This window comes from Taudactylus pleione, unplaced genomic scaffold, assembly GCF_031769625.1.
Source record: "Taudactylus pleione unplaced genomic scaffold, aTauple2 ptg000062l, whole genome shotgun sequence".
Classification (NCBI taxonomy): Eukaryota; Metazoa; Chordata; class Amphibia; order Anura; family Myobatrachidae; genus Taudactylus; species Taudactylus pleione.
This window is the reverse complement of record NW_028284464.1, coordinates 1,133,314-1,158,491: the sequence shown is the minus strand read 5'-3', so window position 1 is coordinate 1,158,491 and position 25,178 is coordinate 1,133,314. Positions and strand designations below refer to the sequence as shown.

Below are 25,178 nucleotides of genomic sequence, written 5' to 3'. Positions count from 1 at the left end.
AATGTTCACAATCTTGTTCTTCATCCATTCATAATTCCACTTTGTGTAACAGTGTTGTGAAAGAGCTGTAAGCCTCGCTGCCTTGTATCTGTAAGCTGATTGATTGCTTGGAATCCTGACCTTGCTATTAGAGATTTTGTAGCTTGCCTCTGACCACAGAATGCTACCTACCGCATCGTACATCACATTGGGGCAGATGTATGAAGCTCTGGAAAGTGATAAAGTGCAGAGTGATAAACAACCAACCAATCAGCTCACAACTGTCATGTTACAGGCTGTTTGAAAAATGAGAGGTGGGAGCGGATTGGTTGGTCATTTATCACTCTGCACTTTATCACTTTCCACAGCTTCATACATCTGCCCCATTATCCCATCTGATATGCAGCACATCAGATGGAAAGATGCCACCACACAATTCATCAAATGATAAATTGTGTGTACACACTCCATGATGGTCATGCAGGTACCATGATTGCATGAGAAATCGTGTAGTGCAGGGGTAGCCAACCTCAGTCCTCGAGAGCTACAAACATTGCACGTTTTCTAGACCACCTAGCTGGTGCACAGGTGTAGTCATTACTAACACATTTGAAAAAATCCACAGGTGGAGCTAATTATTTCCCTTGTGACTCTGTGAAGAGACCTGGAAAACATGCACTGTTGGTAGCTCTCGTGGACTAGGGTTGGCTACCCCTGGTGTAGTGTCTACCCAGCTTGATGCGAAGATAGTTTATTATCCACCCACTTCGCAGTTAGGACCCACGTCTGTGGCAGGTCCTGTTTCAGAAATGCACACCAGCCCAACAAGCTAATTTTCCGCTCAGAATGAGCAACAAATGTGATTTACTTTCAACAAACTGTCATATGATAGACGGAAGTGTATTATTATTATTAATTTTTTTAAGCATTTTTGGAAAGGTTAAAGGTAAAGGGTACAGAAATGTATATTTCTTTTAATTAAACTTCTGGAAAGCCAATAGTTTCTGTGCACTACACAATAAGTGCATTTTTAGAAACAAAAACATTTAATAGATATTCAGAGGTGAAATGTTGATGCAGCCATAAAGATTCCCAATCACGTTAGAATAGTTTCATCAATCTGTTCAGTGGAGTCTGGCTGAGCAGCGAGTTTCTTCAGAGAGCGGCGGTTACAATCATTCAGCATATCTAAGCTAGCCGTGTCCAGTATCTTTGTCATATCCTGTAACAACAAAAATATGAGAAGCGCATTTGATATATTATTCATATGAAGAATAGTTCAAGGAATACCTTATATTATTTTTACTCACTTAATATTTTTCAAAAAATGAGATCATCTACCAGCCACTGGATTTTTATTATTATTATTATTCATACCAGCCACTGGATTTTTATTATTATTATTATTATTATTATTATTCATACCAGTCAGTGGGCTATATTCAATTAGGTTCGAAAAGCCGTTTTCTGCAAAAAAAAAAGTATCGCGAGTGACGTCATTTCGCCATGCGAAGTTTCCTCCGTATTCAATTTCCGGAGACTTTTCGCCGCTGTGGAAATTCAATGCATTTGAACCTTTCGCCTATAAATAGGTGTTGAAAAAAAGTGCAGAATTGGGGTTTTGGGATGCAAACGTTGGAAAACCCCCCTACACCTTTGGGACAGTCCCCCAAAGGTAAACTGCGTCAAAAAAAGTTTAAAAAATACTTAATATCACCCCAAAAAAGTACTTTCATTTTGGGGGTGGAAAAAGTTCAAAGTTGGGGGACTAACTTAAAAACTAGCGAAATAGACTCAAGTGGGACCCCCAAGTATGCCCAGGTGTTTTTAAGTTTGCAGCTGGTTGCAGCAGGTGGATTTTTTAAGTTTTTTAAAACTTCACTTTAGCAACTTTAAAATATGCCATCACCCATTTTCATGTACCCCAAATTTGCTGGGACTAGTTATTTTCACCAAAAATAACTGCTAAATGCTGTTCTTCACCACTTATGCAAAGACGCTAAATAGCAGCTATTCAGATCATTTAAGTAACCCAAAAACCTTCAGCAGGCCTATTCAGGGGTATCTATAGTGAACCCCAATATCAGTGCATATTTTGGGGGGGTGTCATGCTGATTTCCCCCAAACTGACAGTAAGCTTCGCATGTAACAGTTTCGCCGGGTCCCGTTTTCGCTGATTTCTAAATGAATATGGGGATAAGCAGGGATGCGTGCAATACTTTTTCGCATGAAAAACCAGCGATGTTGGCGAAAAGTCCGGGACTTTTCGCGTCTAATTGAATATGCCCCAGTGTGTCTGCCCCCAGAGACAATAAAACACACAGAAGCACTGAGAAAAGATTAATATTCCTCAATTTGCTGTATATACTTGATGAGGAGCAGAGTCAGTTACCATATCGCATCAAGAGAGGAAACTCAGGATTCTGAGAACAGAGAATTTAAGGAAGAAAAAAATCAGAAAACTAAAACCACTCAGCCAATGGGGCAAATAATAAAAAATTCCAGGGAGGGCTAGTGTGGGACACCCATTAGGTAGTAAGAAAATACATATCACCTTCGGGCTACTGAGCACATATTGGAACACTATATGGGTAGACCAGTTTAAAGAAAACTTAAATGCTTACTCTGGCTAGCATTTCAGCCTGACCCGCGATACTGAACACGGTTTCAACCATGTTACAGCTCTTCACACTGCACTTTGGACTCGGGTTGACCCCTTTCAGACTGAACCCGTGTCTGCCCTGCAAAATGTGTGAATAATTAGAAGTAGATTTTCTTTTTGGCACATGAAGATGAAGTCATGGAAAGTGGTTGCTCACTGCAAAGCATCCCAGATCAGCCAACCAGATCCTTTTAGCGTGATTTGGGTCATATAACCCGGGTCGCACCTTTCACACTGCAGCCTACCCAGGTCGGTCCTGGGAATATCCCTGGTCCAGATGAAGGTAGCAGACCCAGGACACACAACCCGGGTCGAGCCTTCATTCTGAGGCAGAACCTGGGTCTCCTCGGCAATATCCCGAGTCAGAGGCTCAATGTGAAAGGGGTATAACTGAAGATCAATAATTACAGTCCACTATGCTCTACAATGTCCCTGAATATGAAGGAAGCAATTGTGGGAGGCAGGGGTCAATCTGGAGTTAAAAAAAATATTGGTTTTGGTCGATTCATAGCTGGAGTTACTGGATAATTCCTGACAACAGAGCAAAAAGCTCTTCTCTAGAAGGTGCTACTCCTGCCAGATTTGTCCATCACTGAGCTGAACAACTTTCCCCTTACCTTGTGAGGTCAAGAACCACATTCAGACAAAATCCTTAACTTATTTGTGTCTCTATGAAAAATCTCTCTAATACACAGCCAGTACTGGAGGCCAAAATGAATGCCTGGAAGACCAGAATAATAGGTGTTCGTGTCAAGCAACTCTGAGCCATAGGGCCTGGTTCACACACTATATTGATGTCAGACACATATGAACAATTTTTTGCTACTGCGCATGTGTCTAAGCCGCACTGCACATGCATCTGTGCGCACTGACTCGCAGTTGTGATTGAGATGCTCAATCAGAAATGTCTTGAAAATGTATTGGGCGTTCCTGGTGACAGCAGATGGCCAAGCAGACACACAGAAATGGACCATCTTATGGGCGTATCATAGGAGTGTTGCTGAAGTGGTTGTGTACAAAGACGCTTAATCGCTCACATAGGAGGCCATACTCAGCCGGAAAATCTGCACCTACCATAGGGCTGGTGCAAATTTCGATGGTGCAACCGATGGTTGTCTAAAGATGAACCCAGCAGTATTACAGCATCTTAAGAAGCACAAAGTGGGCATCTCAGTCCTTGCACATACACAGCATGTGAATCAGCTCTACAATCCTATGGACCAGACATCAGCAGGGAATTGTAACCAATCCACTAAAACAGACATCTACTCCTCACTCTGCAGAACCATAAGATATTTGAGGAAAGTCACAGTGACTTAGGAGAGATGGCAGGTTACAGTCTGAATTCTTCATCTATTAGAATCCCTTAGCTTATCTGGCTCAGATCATTACCAAATGTAGACAATTCAGAAAATGTGGATCAGAAGGCTGGAAAGACATCTACATTAAGTCATTTATATATTTTATTTTTATCACTGAAGGTTCAGCTAATGATCTTATTCAATAGTGAAAGACAAAGGGGCATATCCAATTGCGTACAAGGTTCAGCAAAGTAAACAACCTTGCACCCAATTTTGGATTACCGTGGGTATGCGCGCTCCCAATACCTGCTGTATCCAATAAAAAAGTGGTTGCGGGGTTTTCAAAACTGAAAACCCCGCGAGTCCCGCAGATTTTTCCTAAATTTAACAATTTTAGGAAAAAAACACCCATTTTCAGGTGAAACCCAGAGCTGTGGGGAAAAAACCAGTTGCAGGTATTTCAAATATCCCGCCCCCATTCAGATATGCTCCAATGAGTGGTTCCAAAATCCCATGCTGAGGAAAAAATAAAGACATTAAGAGGGGTATTAAATTAGCCGCGTGGTTTACCCTGCGACTAATTGCCGGCTTAAATTCCCTGCGGTGCGAGGAAAGGCTATTCAATTAAATAGCCTTTTTTCAGCGCCGAAAAATCAGAAGTCGTGCAGAACCACACTGATACCGCGTAAACTGCGGAATCTTTTTCCCCCGCATGCGAGCCCGATTTGGTGTTTTCTCTGTGGACTTTACCTCGCTGCCTCATGAGCTACGAGGTCCAGTCTGACTGCGGGGACTCACGCGCAGTGTAATCCCCGATAAATGAATAGCTCCAGCGCGGCAAAAGCAGAGGGATAAACCACTTGGCTAATTTAATAACCCCCTTAGACTGACTGAATTTAGATGTAAACCACAGAAACCAAAGATCAATTTAATGTCATGATCTAACACTAGGCAGATAATATCTAGTGTCTGACTGCTTGCTATGGATTTGTGGAAATTTTTACTCTAAATATAATACTAGAAAACAAGCCCTCTTGTCCGGCTAGCAGTATTATTCTTCATGCCATGCCTGCTGTGGGTACCCAGAAGGAAATATACCAGAGAATAAGAAAATGAATAAACAAAATCTGCTATTATTTTACTACTGTACTAAGCGCCAAGACTGGCTTGTTTCCAAAATAAATATTTTTCCTGTTGTTTAAAATGCAAATGATTTGTGCCATTTACTAACAAATGTATCACACTGCATAGCTGATCACACATTAATCTGCTCTTAGTATTTCAGTATGTGCTCCAACCATATTATATTATTTCTTAAATTAAAATTATTTATCAATATTTATCCCCAGTTAACCTAAATTACAACCCACTTTCTGCTATCCCAGCCATGTCATGCTCCTGACATCACTGGATTTTATATAGCAAATAACATTACATGTAACATCAAACAGTTTAGTGAGTGAGAGGATCCACAAACATTTACGACTCTCACGTCGTCTTGCCATTTTTGATTCACAAGTATTTTAGAGATTTTGACTAAAGCCGTGCGATATACTATAATTAAATGTGGTGGACTAGTAAATCTGGTGTCAGCAGGCAACAGGGGTGGATTGAGCCACCGGGAAAGTTCCCGCTGGGCCGGTCCCATTCTTACCTCTACCGAGCCGGCTCACACTGCCTGCCAGCCCAGGCAGGTGCCTCGCTTTTGGGATCTGCGGGGTGGGTGATCTAGGGCCGTCCGCAGCTGCATGTGCATGGCTAGCTGCGGGAGGCAGATGGGAGGAGGCAAGGCAGTGGATGCACGCCGGCTGCTCTGTGGGGGGCTGGGGCAATTAATGTTTGTTTTATTTTTTTTTCCTGTGGGAGTCAATTTGTGTGTGGTGTTTTTTTTTTCCTGTGGTGGCCATTGTGTTTCTTTTTTTTTCCTTTCAGGGCCAATGAGTTTTTTTTTTTTTTACCTTTCTGTGGGAGCCAATGTGTGTTTTTACCTGTAGCAGCAATGTGTGTGGTTATTTTTCCTATTGAGGCCAATATGTTTGCTTTTTTTCCTGTGGGAGCCAATGTGTTTTATTGCTGTCCGGAAGGGGCCAATATGTTTTATTATTTTCCTGTGAAGGCCAATGTGTTTTATTGTTTTCCTGTAGGGGCCAATGTGTGTGTGTGTGTGTGTTTTTGAAATTTGAGGCCATACTCAGACAGATTATCTGCACCTAGCGTAGGGCCGGTGCAAGTTTCAATGGTGCAACTGACGATGGCTTTTAAAGACACACAAAGCATGATTGCTGGTCACTTCCAAAGCATGGAATCTGCGTCCACCGATGCAGACCCCGGCCTCGTCCCTCCCGGAAAATGAGGGCGACATGCCCGTTTCCGGGAACGGTAACCAGCCACGGCCCTGCTCTGCCCCCCAAACTCCACAGCTTGACTGTGGCTTGGGGTGGGTCTGCAAGTGTAATCGCAGGATCTGTTCTGCACATGCTCAGAACAGGTCCTGCACAGGCACAGTCCCCTAACCATCGGAGATGTACGTTCGTTATCAGTTCATCATGAATCAGGCCCAAAGTTCTATATAAAATAAATCCACAACTAATAGATTTATGGCAGCAATAAGCAGCCAAGAAACAAGAGCTCAGATCCGGCGTGCACTGTATAAAGACTGAGGTCACAGGCAGGTTATGGGTGTATAGAGGGGGAGGAGTTTGAGCTTTTGGAAGCAAATTTGATATCGCTCAATCTCCTGTCACTGCATTCTATGTCACCCGGATGCTGGCAGGTTTTGATTTTAAATTCACTGGGTACTGTATGCTTGAAAAAGTGACTTTACTTAAAAGAATGCTTTAATGACACCGATATCCCGGAGTGATGCTCCCTGTCAGAGCTAGGAGCACCCGAGTCACATTATGGCTATACACTATTTGCAGGATTTTCAGCTTTCTTTTGTCTTCTGTGAAAGTCATGAGAAATGAATTATGTCACAGAGGCAACATGCAGCAACAAATCAGCATTTCACATGTTATATTACAAGTATTCAGTTAACAGGATACATACCTGAAAGAGATCATTGCCGAGCCTCATTTTTAAAAGGTTGACTATTGCCTGCTCACTGTATGCACGAACACTTGTGTTTTTGTCCTTTGTATTGTCTAAAAGCACTTTGAGAATTGGTTTGATAGTTTGAGTGTCTAGCGGGGGCAAATGATCTTTGCTTGCCCACCAGATCATCTTTTCGGCTATAAGCTTAATATCACTTGATGGGTTCTGAAGACACTGTGGGAAAATATGATATATATGTTACTATACAGTCAGTAAGGCAATAATGATAACAAAGACAGACATTTGTTTAGTTTAACTTTAAAACACATTTCAAACAGATAATAAATAACATTACCCATTAACCGCAGTGTCTGAAAAACTCATCATGGCACAGATTTATATTCATGGCAAAGATTTATATTGCTTTTTACTGACAGTTTAGTTATTTAGTTTTCTGTTTTTCTTGCACCAATTTTGCATTTTAATATCAATTTAACAGTTTCAGGGCCTGATTAAGCTTGGATCGCAGTTGCGAATACGTACGCAATCGCCCGATTGTTGCATACTGCGCAGCAAAACGCAGACGTGCCAGTGCGTTTGAATGCCGTTGCAGGGGCGTGCACAAATTAGCCACTGCGATGCCGTGCGCAGCCTGAGGACTCATAGCGTGCAATAAAGTTAGCAATTCCTGAGTAAGGTCAGAGCTTGTGCAAGTGTGCGTGAGGCTGTGATGGTACTCAATGGTACAGATGGTTCTGCAGTCTTGCTAAACATTACGGACGTGTGTAAGGTAAAGTGGGCGTCCTTATGTTATGTTGCGGTGGCAGAGCGATCGCAATGGATTAGCATACTAACGCAGTTGAACTGCGTGCATAATGGCTATTACGGTAGTGAATCAGGCCCTCGGTTCACATAATCTTTAGATGATTACGTTTCAGTTGATGTAGTTAGATGTTGGTGAATATAAAGGGAGCTTACACACTTCACTCTATTACATTTATGAAAACACCATAGTTGTTGGGTAATAACAGTGTATGGACTGTACTGGTCCCCATTTTACCTTTTTCAAGAAGCTAGTAAAAAAGTGTTGTAAAGAAATGGATAATCTGAAAACACATAAAAATAAGGGGAAAACACACAAGACAATTTTAAATTCAATTATGGGGATAAACAGCTTGTTCTTCTAATGGAGGCCTTTGCATGATAAATAAGACCCTATTCTGCAAACAAATCCAGTCTTATACTTGTACAGTAATATGGAACTCTTGCATTAATAAAACACAAACTATCATGTTCTGAACCCTTCCTGTTTGACAAGTAGATGGTAGGGTCAGAATTTGGTGTAACAGCATGGATCCATCCTGCCTTGTGTTAATGTATCAGGCTGGTGGGTGTGGTGTCACGGTGTAGACAATGTTTTCTTGACACAAATTAAGCTGCTTATTACCAATTGAGAATTGTTTATATGCTACATCTTGAAATGGCTACTTCCAGCAGGATAATGCATAACGTTACAAATCACACCTCATCTCAAGCTGGATCCACAAACATGACAATGAGCGCAGTGTACGCCTATGGACCCCACAGTCACCAGAGCTCAATAAAATAGAGCAACTTTGGGATGTGATGGGACAGGAGATGCACAGCATGAAGGTGCAGCCCACAAGTCTGCAGCAATTACATGATGTTATCTTGTCAGCATGGACCAGCCTCACTAAGGAATGCTTTCAGAACACTGCTGAATCCGCGTGTGTATCTATATAAAAATCTCTATCTATACATGAAGAAGTACTGGTGTAGCATATTCATGTTTTACATAAAGTGCAGTGAGGAAAAGCTGGCATGTCACAATGTAGTTCTGTACCTACCTTCACAAACAGGGAAACCAGTTTAGGTGGAAGGTTTCCACTTTCATTATCAATATAATGTTTAATGAGGAAACCAATTCCTCTGATTCCACTCACTGCAATGGGAATCTAGGAAACACAATATAATAATGAATTAATATGCTTATCATTTTCACAATATATTATGGCATTTTATACTGCCAAGCAAAGCATCTGTTCCAGTTCCCAACAATCATCTCTTTATTATATATATCATTTTGTATAATGTCATATCCTTACCCTATCAGCTGTAGCATTGCTGAGAATCATAGATTCAATGTTACTAGAGAACTTTGGTGTGCACAACTTGCTGGATGCCCCACTTATAGCAACAGAGAGAGCCATGCTTCGCCCATGCCTAACCATCCAGTCAATTCCAGACGCATCAGCTGTATATCAGAAATAAAAGTTACAATCATTGCATAATTACAGTACAAGAAATACAGAACACAATACTGTATATTCTCTGTAAGCATACAATATCAGTAGCCTATGTAAAATCTACTGTTAAACAGACCATATTATATATATATATACATATATATATATATATATATATATATATATATGTATATATATATATATATACACACACACACCATGGGTGTAGATACCATAAAGTGCGTACTACACCACATTGCACTCCAGGACTTGAATGTAGAAAATTTATTAACAACAAAATTTTAATAAATTCTCTACATTCAAGTCCTGGAGTGCAGTGTGGTGTAGTACGCACTTTATGGTATCTACACCCATGGTATTTAAATTGCAAAACACTTGCACCCGGGCAGCTGTTCTTAATCACAGTGAGAGTGCCGGACCTTCACTAATATATATATAAATATATATATATATATATATATTTTTTTTTTTTCATGCTGATGGTGAGAACTTGTGCTAACACTTACTTAAGAGAATATTAGGCACAGGTAATGGTGCATACACACGGTCAGATTTTTCCTTCAGATATGAACGATAACGATTTAAAAATCGTTCAGTCGTTCATATCTGAAGGAAAATCAGACATATCTGACATGCCTGAATGATGGATGATCTACAATGCGCGTTCCCTTTTGTCAGATAACGATATTTGACATCTGATGTGTTTGCAGTCAGACTTGGACGATTCCATTCATTTTAATGCAGTCAAAAATCGTTCAAAACTTTGGTAAAATCGTTCAATCGTTCATCTGACAAATCTGACAAGTCTGACAAATCTGACCGTGTGTATGCTCCATAACTGCTTATTCTAACACAGTATATTAGTTATTAAAACAGATAACATTAAGACAACACCAATTATCCTAAATATGGACAATAAGATGTTTGATTTATTATTGTAAAACTGTAATGAGTATTCTTCAATTGGATAAATTGATATTTCGCTTTTAACTATTTTACTCAAAGATATGTAGCGATCATAAACTGGGAGCTAAGCTCAACCCTCTACGAGGCAGCGACCTCTCCTCTTTAATGCTAATCATGGGTGGGATAGTATTTGTCCCTTATATGTTTAGAATATTTAAAGACAGATAAATATCTTCATTGTTGTAGTAGTAGTAGCTGCAGTAGTAAACAGACAGTGAGAAATACCACAAGCCACGCAGGAGGGGATAGTGATTTGCCAAACAAGAGGTTGCTGTTTGATTACCATTCCTGCCAAAAGCAGCGTCCAACCAAGCAGAAATAGTATGCAAATGTGTGAATAGAAAACCAGCTTTGTTTCAGTACTGTGACATGAAGCCCAGAGGCAATTTGTGGTCAAGCAAAATATGTTAAAGTCATCACTGCCACATAGACCAAAAGAACTGTATGTAGGGCTTAATACTGCAACATACTGCTAGCCCTTCTTAAAACATGACCAAGTCAGGAGGGCATGGCCACAGTGCAATTATAGCTGCCTGAACCTAGAACCACTTCAAGACAATTCAACCTAGAATCCTTTGTTTTAAAAGTTCAAAAATTCAAAACAAAAAACAATGAACAGGGAGCAGAGTTCAAAAGGGAAACAACATTGGGTTTTTAACACCAGATTAAAAACCCAGTGGGAAAAAGCAGTGGCGTAACTATAAATTTTGCTCCCCCCTGCCAAAAATGTTTCTGACGCCCCCCCCCTTCCCTCCACGGTATTTTGGTAAAATAATTACAGGGCCATTTACACGCAATTTGGCTCCCAGTGCAAAAGTTAAAAATGTGCCCCCACCCCCCCTAGACAGTTTACAGTATTTTTCCTCCTTGTAGTAACGCCCCTTACACATTATGCCACACACCGTAATGCCCATTACACATTATACCACACACTGTAATGCCTGTTACCAAAGTGCCACTTACATATTTGCCCTCTGACACCATTTTATGTCCCACAGTAAGGCTTCTAATTACTTTTAAATTACCGGCTCGTTGTCAGGGATCTTATACAGTGCCCCCAGTAGTGCCCCTTATACAGTGTCCCCAGTAGTGGTCCCCCTATGCAGTGCCCCTTATATAATGCCCCCAGTAGTAGTCCCCCTTATATAGTGCCCCCAGTACTAACCCCCCAGCAGTGCCCCCAGTAGTAGCCCCCCAGCAGAGCATCCAGTAGTAGTCCTCCCCCAGCAATGCCCCCAACCTATGCAGTGCCCCCAGCAGTAATCCCCACCTATGCAGTGCCCCCAGCAGTAATCCCCACCTATGCAGTGCGCTCAGTTGTGGTCCCACCAGTGCAGTGCCTCCGGTAGTAGTCCCCCCCCCCAGCAATGGCCCAGTAGTAGTCCCCCCCCCAGCAATGCCCCAGTAGTAGACGCCCCCCAGGAGTGCCCTCAGTAGTAGTCCCACCCCAGCAGTGCCCCCAGTAGTAGTGCCCCCCAGTAATAGTCCCCACCAGCAGAGCCCCCAGTAGTAGTCCCCCCCAGCAGTAGACCCCCCTCCCCAGCAGTGCCCCAAGTTGTCCCCGGTGGATCTTTTTCCGAAAAAGGTTTATGAAAAGGACGCTGAATGCAAGCAACTCTTTGTAAGTAACCCTTCACATCCTCAATGACAGCCAGATTGCAAAACGAAAAACATACTCACAGTAGAACAGTTTGGATCAGGAAGGTTTGTTCGTTTCCATTTCATATTTATCATCAAAGAAGTAAGCTGTTTGCCAGGACAATCAATAGCCACTATTACCCTTTTATTGATATAGCAACTACATATTACATAGCGCTTTACAGAGAAACTGTAATCATTTACCTCAGACTCTGCGCCACTGGAGCTTACAGTCTAATTTCTCTACCACGAGACAATATGTTTCACACTAAGGGCCTGTTTCTGAGTCACAAGCAATAAGCACACAATGCCGATGTTAACATAGGCGAGCGATTATTTGCAACTGCGCATTCGTGAATAGTTATGAAAGCCCCTACCCTGCATGCGTTACACAGTGTACTCACATAGGGGCTGTTGCGATTGATTCAGACGGTATCAGAATAATGTCGGAAAAGTGATAGGCGTTCCTGGGAGGTGGCTAGTAGTGTGCCCATATTAGGAGTGTGCTATGGGCATGTTAATGCAAGCAGAATTAAAGGAAAAATCTGGGTGCGCTGTCACTTTAGCTGCTGGTGAAATGAAATGAAGAATATATATATAGGAACCAGCGCTTGTTAAGTAAAGTATATTATAATTAAAAAATGTGAGAAATGGATTTATAAGCAATAAATCAACAATTTCTTTGTTAAAACAATACAATTAATTCATAATAGCAGCATGACAGAATCTCAATGTGTATGTTGAATATTTATAATACAACTGCTAGGTCCCACCAGTGCAGTGGTTCCTTTAGTTAGAATTGAAAGTAGCTGGTAATTTAGGACTTGTTTTTAGGACAGTCATTTGTTGTGCAAATAGCGCTAAGCGGTTTCTGATACAACAAAACTGCATACCTTTGGATGTGACCCCTGCCTATTGTGGACCTTTGGACTTTTCCTTCGTTTATGGACACCACTGTAAAGACTTGGATTTACTATAAAGCTACAAGAGGATTGCTTTTTCCAGCCCTATCATCTGCGGACTCTCGCTAATTGGATTGTTCATACCTACCAACGACCACTTGTTAAATATTTGCACAACAAGTCTCCTGGGAGTCTCAAATGGACAAAGCTTAACACTAAATTTGGGATGTAGTGTGATTATTGAAGATCATAAGATCGATAATCAGAAGAGGGTCACAGTTATGTGGAACCCGGACAAGTTACTAATGCGATGTGCTGTATTGCAACCGTTTTAATAAACTTCAGAGCAAAGGGCACTATGCCACTATGACAAAGGCAGTAAAAAATATCTTCGATTCCATGGGGGGACACTGGAAATACTGGGATATAGTTGGGGTGTGTGGAGCCTGGCGCTTTAAATCCTGATTATTTCAACACGGCTCCTCTCCCCTTTATAATCCACTTGATCTCAGTTAAGTTTAACCAACCCCAAGAGAAGACAGAGAGCATAGAGGAGAAAAGAGGCAAACTCCAATCAACCAACAAAACATGTCACAACAGAGAGCATTACAGACAGAATGCAACAGCAACATATAACAAGAAGTGCTGGGAGGTCTTCCTATATCCCTAATGAAATCAGAGAAAGGGATTTTACTGGTAAGTACAAGACTCCTGTTTTCTCCTTTTTCCACTGTGGGACACTGGAAATACTGGGGACATCCCAAAGCAGTCCTTATTGGAGGGAGCGTGGTGTAGGGGTGTGGTTATCTTTTGTCGACAATCATAATGTTGGCATGTTGACATTGACCGCGTCCACATTCATCATGTTGACACTGAATAAATGGCGACATGATTAGAATGTCGACAAAACATCCCTGGTGGTGACTTATCTGGTACAGCGGGTCAAGTGGCTCCAACAGTAATCGGCATCCGGCAACCACCACCTTGATACCAGATACTGAAAGATGGATGATGGGACCACTCGCCAGGGTCTTGCAGGCTGAGGTAAAATGCATCCCAATTTTCGTCCCAGGGAATGAACACGGCCGATATGGTCGATACATGACACTCTACCCATCACAAGTTGCTCTTTGTACCCCCTGGTGATTGAGATAAGCCACAGCTGTCTGACTATACCCTCACTGAATACCCTTGCAGATGCAGCTGAACTCTTCAATGCGCTGAAGATCATCGGAGTTCCAGGACCATTTATGCCTAGTAACATATCCTGACTGGACCATACTCCCTAAAACTGAAATTGGCAAATCACAGCTCCTCAGCCCCTGAGACTGGCTTCCGTGGTCACAAGAGTCCAGTCCTAGATTGTGAAAGGGCAAATGGCGTAGAGATGCTTGGACTCAAGCCTCCAGGGTAGGGACAGGTGAGCCTGCGGAGAGAAGCAAATTACCTGGGACATGTGGAGATGGGACACTTTACAGTTGGACAACAGGTCTAACTGTAGTTCCCTGAAGTTTTCCCAACAGGCACATGCACAGATGTTTACATTTCCCCTTGAAAAGAGAAAACTCCAGAAACTCCAAAAAGTCAGATTCAGATATATGCAAAACCCTGGTGGAAGTCCTCAACCCCCTGGATGTCAGCCGGATCATATTCTGTCACAGAGGAGAGATCTAGGTCAGATTCATCTAGAGGATCCTCTTCGCCCTGAGAAATCTCAAAATTTGATTCTTCTCAAGATTGAAGGACACCTGAAAGCCTCAACTGAACCCCAGGAGGAATGGTCCAGAAGCCTCTCTTGGGATTAAAAGACATGACCCAACTCTTGCACATAGCGGGCCAAACCCTGGGCTCAGGGAGGCTCAACAGATTGGATAGCTGGGAGAACGTGGCCCTTCAGGGATAAATCCTGAGAAGGTCCACCTGAGAGTCCCACCAGTGAGAAGGGGACAGAAGAAGGGAAGGGAGCAGAGATATAGGTGACCTGTTGCCTGCTAGCAGCCAACTGTTGTGACAGCATTGACATCTCCCCGGCTAGTGTCTTCACACAGGACGGAGTCGCACTCGTAGTGCCATCCAGAGCCTCCCCAACTCATTCTGTGTAAAGAGCCCCCCAGTCAGAACACGCCTGAGGAAATTTTTTTGCACCTTGCACAAGCAAAAATGTTTTGTACTGCTCCATCCTTATACATAAGCAGCCCTTCCCAGACATAATGGTGGAAGGGATGGGAACACAGGGAATTACAATATTCAAACAAAAACAGCACTGCTGCAGAAGTTATCAATACAGAAAATACAATAAGAGTGCAGCAAATGACATACAGTAATGGCAGAGGTGCACAAGAAGCAGAGTTATGTACACTATCAGCATTTCAGAAATAAACTGACAGGTCTGACTGTGCTAACATGTCTCCACTTACTGGCTACCTGATGCATACACACATAGAAATGCAGAGAAACCCTCATACAGAGGAATACACACAGCTTTAACACCCCGGCAAAGTATAGAAGGGGTGGGGATCAGTCTGTTTAAGGGTCCGCTTAGGGAAGTCTCAGCGTCCTAGATGATTGTGGACTTTGCAGAGCGTATGCTGCTGCTGGTGCGAGTTGTAACAGTCTGTGCAGAAGAGTGCTGTAGGGGGGGAGATGAGCAGTCTCCACCTCCCGGGATAACAGGCAGGCTGCCAAGCAAATTAAGAGTGCTCCTCTCACCCCGCAGGGATCCGAAGGGCAGCCTATAAGTGAGAGCTACCACGTGAGTAGCCATCACTAAGCCCGAACCCCCACCCCTTCCCGAGTAGTAAGTGGCTGCGCCCCATGCAGCAAAAGCAGGATGGGAGCGAATCGTATCATTAACTGCTGCCGATCCATCCTTCTTTAGCACAGAGGATGGATCCTACTTACTACCATCACCTGTCTCCGTTTCGCAGTGTTGGCGGACACCGCACTCTGGGATCCCTGGCACACACCTGTGTCTGCAGAGGTTGTCATTCAGACTTGGGCTTTAACAATATTCTATCTGGACATTAGCTGAAACATAGTAGCTATTGCATGAGTCTACAAACCCAGGAGATGCTGCTGTAGAACTACAGAAAGCTCTTCCTCTGGAAGATAAGCACAGAGTTCTCCAAGGCAGCCAGCAGATGCCATACGTGTAGCATCCTGTGAAACAAAAAAAGTTGACATCAAATTTTAAAGCCTGCAAAGACAATTATAGAACTCAAATTATGACAGCAGCAAGTGTAAAAAGAAATCTCACCTCATCATGTCCCAACATTCCAATCAACATGGTGACATAGTTTTTCCGTATTGCTGCATCCATCTTACCTCCACCACCTCGTATAATGAATCTTACAGCCTGAAGCATGGTTTCCCTGACATCAGAAGAGCATGGAAATACTCAGATATAAAAACACACTTTACAGAAATCAGCCAGTTTAATTGTCTCACAGACTCAGTTACCTTACTCCAGAGTCTTCACACACATGAATGATATTCGACAATTCTGTGAAGAGAGGATCTACTTTTGTATGGATAACAATGAGTTTCCCCAGAGCATCGGCCGCCTTCAGACGCACAGCACGGTTTGTATCTTGCAGAGCTTTAGTAAATGTAGTTTGAAGTTGTGGAAGGAAAGGTTTTAATGCAATGCCCACCTGGAAAGAGGGAAGACAACATGTTCCAATGGCATCTTCTGCATGTATGCATATTCTGCTGTATAAGTGTTAATACGATGTGCAAAGCAGTAACAATAGGTATTAATTTACCTTGGCTAGTAGTAGACTCAGGGTTTCCAGAAGAGCCACCTTGACGCTCCAGGTGAACCGGTCTCCCAAAATACGGATTAAAGGTCCAGTAATGCCAATCACAGAAGGCTGTAAAGCTTGTGCAGAGGTCAGCTTAATCACTAAGCCCAATGCCTTGGTGGCCTCCTCTTTCTGCTCTGGGTTGCCAGTGAGAACACCTTCTCTAAGCACTGGCAGAATTGATGTTACCCCCTAAAATAAGAATTAAACAAGATACCAAGTAAGTATCAGGCTACATAACTACCACCAATCTCATGGCAGCAAAATGTGCTTTGTTGTACCTTCTTTGGAATACAAAAACCAGGCACATGCTCTCCTTTGGCATCATTCCCCACCATACGAATATCTCTATATAGGTCATCAATCAGCGTCAGCTGGCTTCCAGCATCCAATTTCTACAAAAAATATTGCATGTTGGTGAAATAAATAGATATATATTTTTAAGGAAAATAAGGATTTTGCACAGTAGATCCTTACATTAATGAAAATAGAATTAAAATAATGTTACACTCACTTTAGTAATAGCATTTAGGGCATCCCAGCTTTCGTTCAAAACAACACTGCTGGTGTCATTGAACAAGCGCAGAAGTCCTGACATCAGGCTCCGGAGATGTGCAGAGTAGTCAGCTTTTGTCTTTGCACAGTATATATTCAGTATTATAACTGCTGCTTGTCGCATTCCTACATCAGAGCTGCGGGTGGCTTCTAGTAAATCTTCAATTACAATTCTCTGCCCAGCATCGTCTTCCACAGACAAGATGACAGCTTGGCAGTTTGCTAGTTCCTGTTGGATGAGCACAGCACATACTAGAACACAAGCAAAAAATAACTACCTAAAATGTAAAGTATTAGACGTCAACATCCAGACAGGTGATTTTATTAGACAGTGACCAGCTCTAGCAAATTAGAAAAGAATAATGAATATCCTAAGACCTGTCCTTTAATGGGGATTTTTAATCATGTACTGCATATGAAGAAAAGCTAGCATTACGAAATAGATATCTTCCTATGGCCAAACTAGCTATACCAAAAAAAAAAAAAAAGCCCTACATCCCCTCCCTATTTACCTTTTCTACTGCCAGGATACAAAAGTTTGGTTTAATTTTCCAGCTTTTTTATTTGAAATTGGGCGATACTGGAACAAAGAGGTATAGATGTGGTGGGAGGAGTATGGCACTTAACACTAAAGAATATCTACACTGGGCTAGGCTTTTATACCCCAATTGTACAGCAGCTTAGTTATTTTAAACAAAGCCTCAGAGCCAAAGCCAGAGTAGTAAAGGAAAACGCTAAAACACCACCCATAACACATGCAAAGAAAAGTGTGACATCCACAACAACAAAACAAAACAGCGCTGGGAAGACGTCCAGTGTTCCCCATGGAATAGGAGAAAAGGATTATACAATGAGTAACAAAAAAAAATCCAATTTACTGGGACACTGGGGATGTCCAAAATCTATCCTCACTGGATGGGGCACTCTGAAGCAGTGCAAAGTATATTACACCCAAAACTTGAATAGCAGGATGGAAAGATATCAAATTTGTGTGCACAAAAGTGTGCACTGGCAACCAGATGGCTACTCGGCACAGCTGTCTTGCACTCTAAACAAGAAGCCGCCACGGACATGTTAGAATGAGCCGTAACATTGAAAGGATCCTGTTTACTTGCAGCAACGTAAGCATGGCGACTAAAAGCTCGGAGCCACCAAGCAATGACTGCCATTCTCACTTAGGCATATCATACAAGAATAACAAATTGTCTGTCTTAACGCAACTGAGCAGTACGATGAACATAGATCTGAAGGGCCCGTACAACATGGAGTAAGTGAAGGAAACCCCCTTCCGGTTCCAAATTGGACTGGGACAAGGCAGTATCAACAATCTGTTGTTTAATATGAAGTTTCGAAACCACCTTTGGTGTGTGGTTTCGTCTTGAGTACCGCCCTATCATCAAAAAACTGACTGAGATTTGTGCCTTCAATGAACTTAATCGTAAGCCGGCGTCCAAGTCTTCTTTGAGAAAAAGAAGAAACTTTGGCAAATTAAATTTATGCATTCACACAAAGAAATATAGGTCCACAGGACTCTACAATAGTGTTTGGCTGATATAGGTTCTCAAGGTCTCAGGATAGTCCGAATAACACTCAGAAAAACCCATAGCGTTCAAGATGGCAGTTTCAACAGCCAGATGAATTAAAGCAGTGTGGGAGAATATCGGAGATCCTTAAGAGAATAGGAAAGTGTTCTAACATATTTTATTATTCAATTCACCACGTGGCTATAGAAGTAGGGCTATTTTATGACACAATCACCTTTTTCACACTGATTTACCAACTTTCATTTGACAATCGGTTGGAAGGAGCCGTCCAGCTTCTGGACTAGAAAAAGATTCAAGCAGATCCCTTTTCCTCTCTGGCTTATGGGAACAGATACCTGGGAACCAAGTAAAAGACTATACCACCTGATTTAAAGCCTGGGACAAAAACAGATCTGCTGGAAAGCCAGTAGTAAAGAAATGCTTCGAATGGGGACCACCAAGGACTATCTTGTCACTGGAGGAGATGAGATCTCAAACCCAAACAACGGAAGTGGCCTATAACCACCTGTTCCAAATATGAAGAAGCCGTAGAGGTGTGAGGAGACTCTGTTATGCTGATGTTCTGATATCTGGATGACAACTTGACCATGACTGCTTTCCCCTGGTCTTACCTCCCAGAGATGATGATGGGTTGCCTCTGAATGAGGTTTGGCTCCGTGGTTCTCAGATTGAAAGAAACAAAAGGAAGGTCTCTTGTGATGAGGTGCAGAGAAGGGGAGAAAGGAACTCTTTTGTGGCCAAATAAAAATTCTCCTATAAAAGAAAAGGTTTCCAAAGCATGTTTGGAGTCAGAATCTACCTGCCACAACCTCAAGAGTCTTCCTGTCAGCCACTGCCAAAACAGAAACTCAAGCAGAGAAAAATGCAGAATCAATGGTTGCCTCACCAAGGTAAGAAGCCAACTCTTGGATGTGATCCACCAACAAGGTCAACTCCAAGCGAAGATGCCCTGAGCTAAGAACCTCACCAAGTTGATGTACCCACCTTTCATTAAATCAGTCTTGTTCATCCAGGTGTACACCAAGATGGTTTGCAGAACCATGCCAGCTGCTGAAAAAAACATTTTATTTTTTTCTATTGTGGCATCTGATTTACAATTTGTGTTAACCTTCACGTAGGCACCACAAGGAATAGGGATTATAGTTCTATTAGACAAACGATTTACTGTACAATACATTACAGTGAGAGACTTCCACTTGGACTGAATGACAATTACCTGCAGGAAATCTAAAACCTCTGATCTGGACAAGCCCAGGCTTCACAAAGGAGGTCACTGAGTTGAGTAGATGGAAAATGTAACTACCTGTTTCTACTTGCACTTGAAAAGAGAAGTATCCAAAGCCTCAGAGTCTTCTGTGTCCTGAATGTTAAGAACTTGTTTAACTGTGCTTCGTCAGACACCCCTTGAACATCAACAGAACGGTCATCTATTTGAGAGGATAAATCGGTTCATATCTTCTTCTATCTGATAAGAGGCTTCTGAAACCTCTAAAGATCTGAGGATTCCGAGACACTGATGTTTCTGCAGCTTGAGCACCGCTGCTGGATCCAGCATCTTACCCAAAGAAGATGTGACTTGGGCCAGACCCTGTAAAGAGCGCACCAAATCCTGAGGCCAGAGTCCAAACCCATTTCAAGGGGTCCTTCATTAGAATGGAACGCTATAAGCGGATGAGCAAGGTCATCTGTGGGATCTAATTATGTAACAGGAAAAGGTGGATGGCCCCTGCCAGATGCCAGCTGCCTAGAAAATACTGCCATTGGACCGCCAGGAAGGGGGCCACAAGCAGGGCCCCCTTCCTGGCCTCGTAACAAATATACATAAGCAGGGGTAGACCACGTCTTCAGGTTCTACCTCCAGTTAATGAAAATGGAGATAACGTACCTGTTTACTTTGGTCCTGGGGGCATTGCCAGGGCAACACTTTTGGAAGGCAAGACAAGCTCAGGGATGCCAGACAGAAGCCTGTGACAGCTGTGAAGCCATCTATGAGGAGTGAGAGATCATTTGGTAGCAATGTTACCCCTAGAAACAACAGTGTAACCGCAACGTAACTCACTATTTCGCTTCTGCTGTTAGGGGTCTTACTCTATGCATTGGACCCCTAATGAGAGAGTTACTTTAAATGAGATTGTCATCAGTTAATAGAGTAGATAGTAAGGATTAGTTAGTAACCCATCATGGATAAATACTGTTGAAATTTGACCTTAGTTATTTGACAAAAATGCAGAATAAGAGTATTGTTTTGTACTCATATATGCTGAAAGGTCTCAGGTTGGTTCTAAGGATAATATGTAGGTAGATGAATCCTATAATAGCAAGATACATAGGATTCCAATTAGGGGTCCAATGCATAGAGTAAGACCCCTAACAGCAGAAGCGAAATAGTGAGTAACGTTGCGGTTACACTGTTGTTTCTAGGGGTAACATTGCTACCAAATGATCTCTCACTCCTCATAGATGGCTTTGCTAAGTGAGGGGAAGTAGAATTATAGGTGGATCGATCTTCACCCTGACCGTCCTGTTACTTCATCCTTTTAAGCAATATGTTAACTGACTGTTGAGATTTCAATAGTACCATTTAAGTATTACATGTTATTTTATTATTATTATTATTTCATTATGCTGTTTTATTTCATTATGCTGTTTTAAATGTTCGCCGTTTGCTTTGATGAACTATCCAGAGCATGTGACTATGCTCCCTATTTGTTACCTATTGAACTCTTTTTTGATTTAAGGGGTCGTCTATAAAATAGAATGCTTTACTGTATCAGCATACATCTATAGACCTCTTGTTTTACCACCATTCTGGGTACTTTCATGTTATATGTTGATTGTCTAGTCTTTTGTCCTTTGTCATTAGTATATTAGTTTATTACATTAAAGGTTATGTTTTAAGTATTTCATAGATCATTTCTTCAATAAGAGTGCTCACATAATAGAGTTTCTTTTCTTCTTTTTTGTAAATCCAGTTTTCACTCTAGTGAGCACCTACACTACCCGATATGACTTTTTCTATTTGAATAGGGAATAGTGGCTATGTCTTTATCAGAATATTTTCATTATTGAGGGTCAGTGCGTCGATTCTCCCCCTTTCCCTTGTTTTTAAAGTACAAATCAGTCAGAAAACTGAAATGCTGTACAGCCAGTATATAGAGGGCCTCCAAATTCCCCACATCTCAATCCAATAGAGCATCTGTGGGATGTGCTGGAAAAATAAATTTGAGCCATAGAGGCCCCACATAACAACTTACAGGACTTAAAGGATCTGTTGCTAACATCTTAGCGCCAGATAACACATTCAGAGGGCTTGACGGGTCAGAGCTGTTTTGGCGGTACATGGGGTGGTTTTAATGTTTTGACTGATGGGTGTAGTTTTGAGGATATTTAAGTTCAAAATTTTCACTTCAATACTATTTTGTCTTTGTAGGTAGCAGGCAAAGATGGGTTCTGTCTATTCACATCATTGCTATTGTCTCATCTTTTGTGCTTACAGAATGATTGCTGGATGTCCCTGCTTTACCAGTGTGTTTGTTCAAAATTATAAGGTGCTACAGAAAATGCTGGCAATAATGTTAGTAATTTGACTGATCTATGTATCTCCTTACCACTTGTTCATTCTCTGTTCCCAGATGTGCTTTTAATGCAGACATAACGGCTGGAAGGATGACATTCAGATGTCTTGTCAAGGCATCACCTGCTACTGATGAAAGGAATGCCAAGACACGAGTGTTCACCGGGGGATGTGTCAACTGCGAACAGAAATATATGTGAAAGTCAATATAGCACTATGGATACCTGTCTGCTAATTGTTACATCTTATTAAAGCAGATTGATCTGGAAACACACCTTAGGAACAAGATAAGGAAGCACAACACGACTCTTCACTGCCATTACTTGTTTCAATCCATCCAAGGCAAACTCCGACATCTCTTCATCATCCTAGGGCAAGACATGAAGTAACTAAAGCAATTAGTATGACAGGTGTTAGCATACTATAATGGCATCAATCACAGTTTACGTAGAGGAAAAATAGCTGCTTACACGCTTCAAAGAGATTAATTTAATTCAATAAGTAACTATATATCACAAAGCATTGAGAAAAATACTGTCCGTCTTATAAAGTTGGTTCTTTGCCGCATTTTAATGCTAATTACCAGCTGTTCCAGTAAATATGGCAGGATATCCTCCAGAGCTTGATGGCCAATAGTAGAGTGCAACTGCTCAAAGGTTTTGGCTGCCGCCTCCCTGACTTCCTCAAGTGGATCACACAATGCTTTCCTTACAGTCGGAACGAGGGACTCAGAGAAAAACATCACCTGTAAAATTCAAAGGTTTCACATATAGAGATAAAAAACCCTAACATTTATAGGGGAAATAAAAAAGACATACCAACCGTGCACAACAAGCAATGAAAAGGTTGTGCTATGGTTCTGCATCACTCACCGCGTCTCTACTGGTAGATTTCATGATCTCACTTAAGCCGATACACACACCCTGTCTTTCATCACTTTTATCAGACCTGAGACTAGCCTCCAAAATTGGAATGATCTCCGGAAGGATTTTCTCTCCAAGTTTACGGACTAGATCTCCAAGTGTTCTGGCAGCAATCTAAGAAAAGAACAAATCCCGCTGAATCACATCATCATAGCACTATGCAGTAAAAATGAAAAATATGCATGTGAAGCTGCTCACCGTTCTCTTGTCTGCACAAGTGCTGGCTAGGAAACCCAGCAATAATGTAAAGAGAGTTGGTAAAATTTCTCTAAGTGTGCGCGGTGTGTTTGAAACCACAATTTTCCACACGTGTAGGGAAGCCTGGCGCACAACTAGCTGGGTATCTGAGCGGCCCATGTACAATCCAGCTAGAACACGGTTTCTCCTTTCAGCTCCAAGGGCAGAAATGATGGCCTAAAAAAGAAACAACAATGGGGTGACTGTAAAAAGAGAATTTAAAACTTTATATGTTTATAGGAAAAGCAACACATTGGTTTAGAACCAAGATATATGCGACTGGCGAGGTAGTTTACCTTTGTGGACTGTGCAGTTCCGAAATTATCATCTTCAGAGGCAGTCTCTGTAGTCATCTTTCCTGTCACCCCAGATATATGAAACAACAGGTCCCCAAGAAGCTGAACAGAGCTAAACCTAGAGAACAAAACAATAAACATTATTCTTAACTGCCTAGTAAGTACTATCTGGCCCATACAATCCAAACACTATAAGATAAGATGAAGTAGTGAAGGGAATTTGCTCTACGTATTCTGGAACTGCCCTCTATGCAGACAGGCTTATAATCCAATTTAAAAAAGTAGCAGGAACAAATTTCATACTGACCTCAAAATTAGAATTACTACATAAATTTCCCTAAAACTTTCCGTCATGACAAATATAATCCCTTATAATCAAAGCCATAGTGAAAGTGCAAAAATGTTGTGAAATGAAATCCATTGATTGTGAATACATGCCACCACCCACCAGTGGTTAACGGGCACGTTAATGGCATGGAAATAGATGACTAATATTAGTAAGATCATTAATAAGACGTTTACTACGGGATATAGCCAGCATCCCGGCGGTCGGGATGCTGGTGGTAATAATACTGGCGTTGGAATCCCGACAGCAGTGGCCCACAAATCCAAAGTACCACTGTCACCCCGTCATTATCACTTACATACACGACTAAGTTAAAGCCCTCTATTTAAAAGGCTGGTGTAGCCTAAACATTTCAGCATTTGTAGTCCAATGTATATTTCTGCAATTTATAACTGTGTGAGGTCTAAGAGTGATTTTGATGATGTTGGATACCGAATTGGGTTATAATCTGCTATGTATTTCCTTGGCTTGTTCACCATGTATTGCCACTCTCTTTAATTTCTACAAAGCTTATCATTTTTGAAAATGTAATAAAAAGTAATAAGTAAATAACATATATTCCAGTTCCAAGAGCCATAACATTGATTTAGGGTGTGGCATAAGACAGTTTACCTTATCCTCCAAAGGTCATCAAATAATCCCTGTTCCAGCTGTGGCAACAGGAGTGCAATTGCTGTCTCAGCATACATGGTGATTATTCTCTGACCTGCACGTAGCGCTGTGTCACGTACAAATTCATTTTCATCTGCCAAGGCCTGAAATAAGATTTATATTTATATATTTTTATATTTGTCTCTGAGATAAAAAAAAAAAAATTTAAAAAATTAAAAAACAGAAGGGTGGGGTTATTATAATTACTCAGAGGATGCGGAGAAACACAGACAGTGAGTTTATAATCCACAACGTCCACTTTATTTTCCTCACTTGTTGCTCCACCTCTATTGCCCCCTTCTGTCAGACTCTCCATTAGTTCCATATACTACACCAAATGAAACATAAATTCTCACTTACAAAGCCCTCTACTACATCTACAACCTCATCTCCACTCAGATAAGGAAGCGGTCGTTGGGTGAGTGGAGAGTTCAGCTGCAACCGCTTCCTCTCCTCCCTGATCACTTTCACTCACTCCAG

General features: G+C 41.8%; 1 protein-coding gene across 1 annotated transcript in view; it reads right to left on the bottom strand.

Moving 5' to 3' along the window:
- Nucleotides 1-919: 919 nt before the first annotated feature.
- GCN1 (GCN1 activator of EIF2AK4) overlaps nt 920-25,178 on the bottom strand; it is a 127,668-nt gene continuing 103,409 nt past the window's right edge. Inside the window, exons 42-58 of the mRNA XM_088465270.1 lie at nt 24,660-24,802; nt 23,702-23,819; nt 23,367-23,582; nt 23,118-23,282; nt 22,829-22,990; nt 22,521-22,613; nt 22,280-22,423; nt 17,087-17,356; nt 16,854-16,967; nt 16,534-16,764; nt 16,229-16,422; nt 16,026-16,140; nt 15,832-15,928; nt 9,102-9,250; nt 8,844-8,951; nt 6,991-7,209; nt 920-1,201 (exon numbers count right to left, since the gene is read on the bottom strand). Of these exons, the coding sequence (XP_088321396.1) occupies nt 1,076-1,201; nt 6,991-7,209; nt 8,844-8,951; nt 9,102-9,250; nt 15,832-15,928; nt 16,026-16,140; nt 16,229-16,422; nt 16,534-16,764; nt 16,854-16,967; nt 17,087-17,356; nt 22,280-22,423; nt 22,521-22,613; nt 22,829-22,990; nt 23,118-23,282; nt 23,367-23,582; nt 23,702-23,819; nt 24,660-24,802 (2,664 nt within the window). The 3' untranslated portion in view covers nt 920-1,075. The remainder of the gene's footprint in view (nt 1,202-6,990; nt 7,210-8,843; nt 8,952-9,101; nt 9,251-15,831; nt 15,929-16,025; nt 16,141-16,228; nt 16,423-16,533; nt 16,765-16,853; nt 16,968-17,086; nt 17,357-22,279; nt 22,424-22,520; nt 22,614-22,828; nt 22,991-23,117; nt 23,283-23,366; nt 23,583-23,701; nt 23,820-24,659; nt 24,803-25,178) is intronic.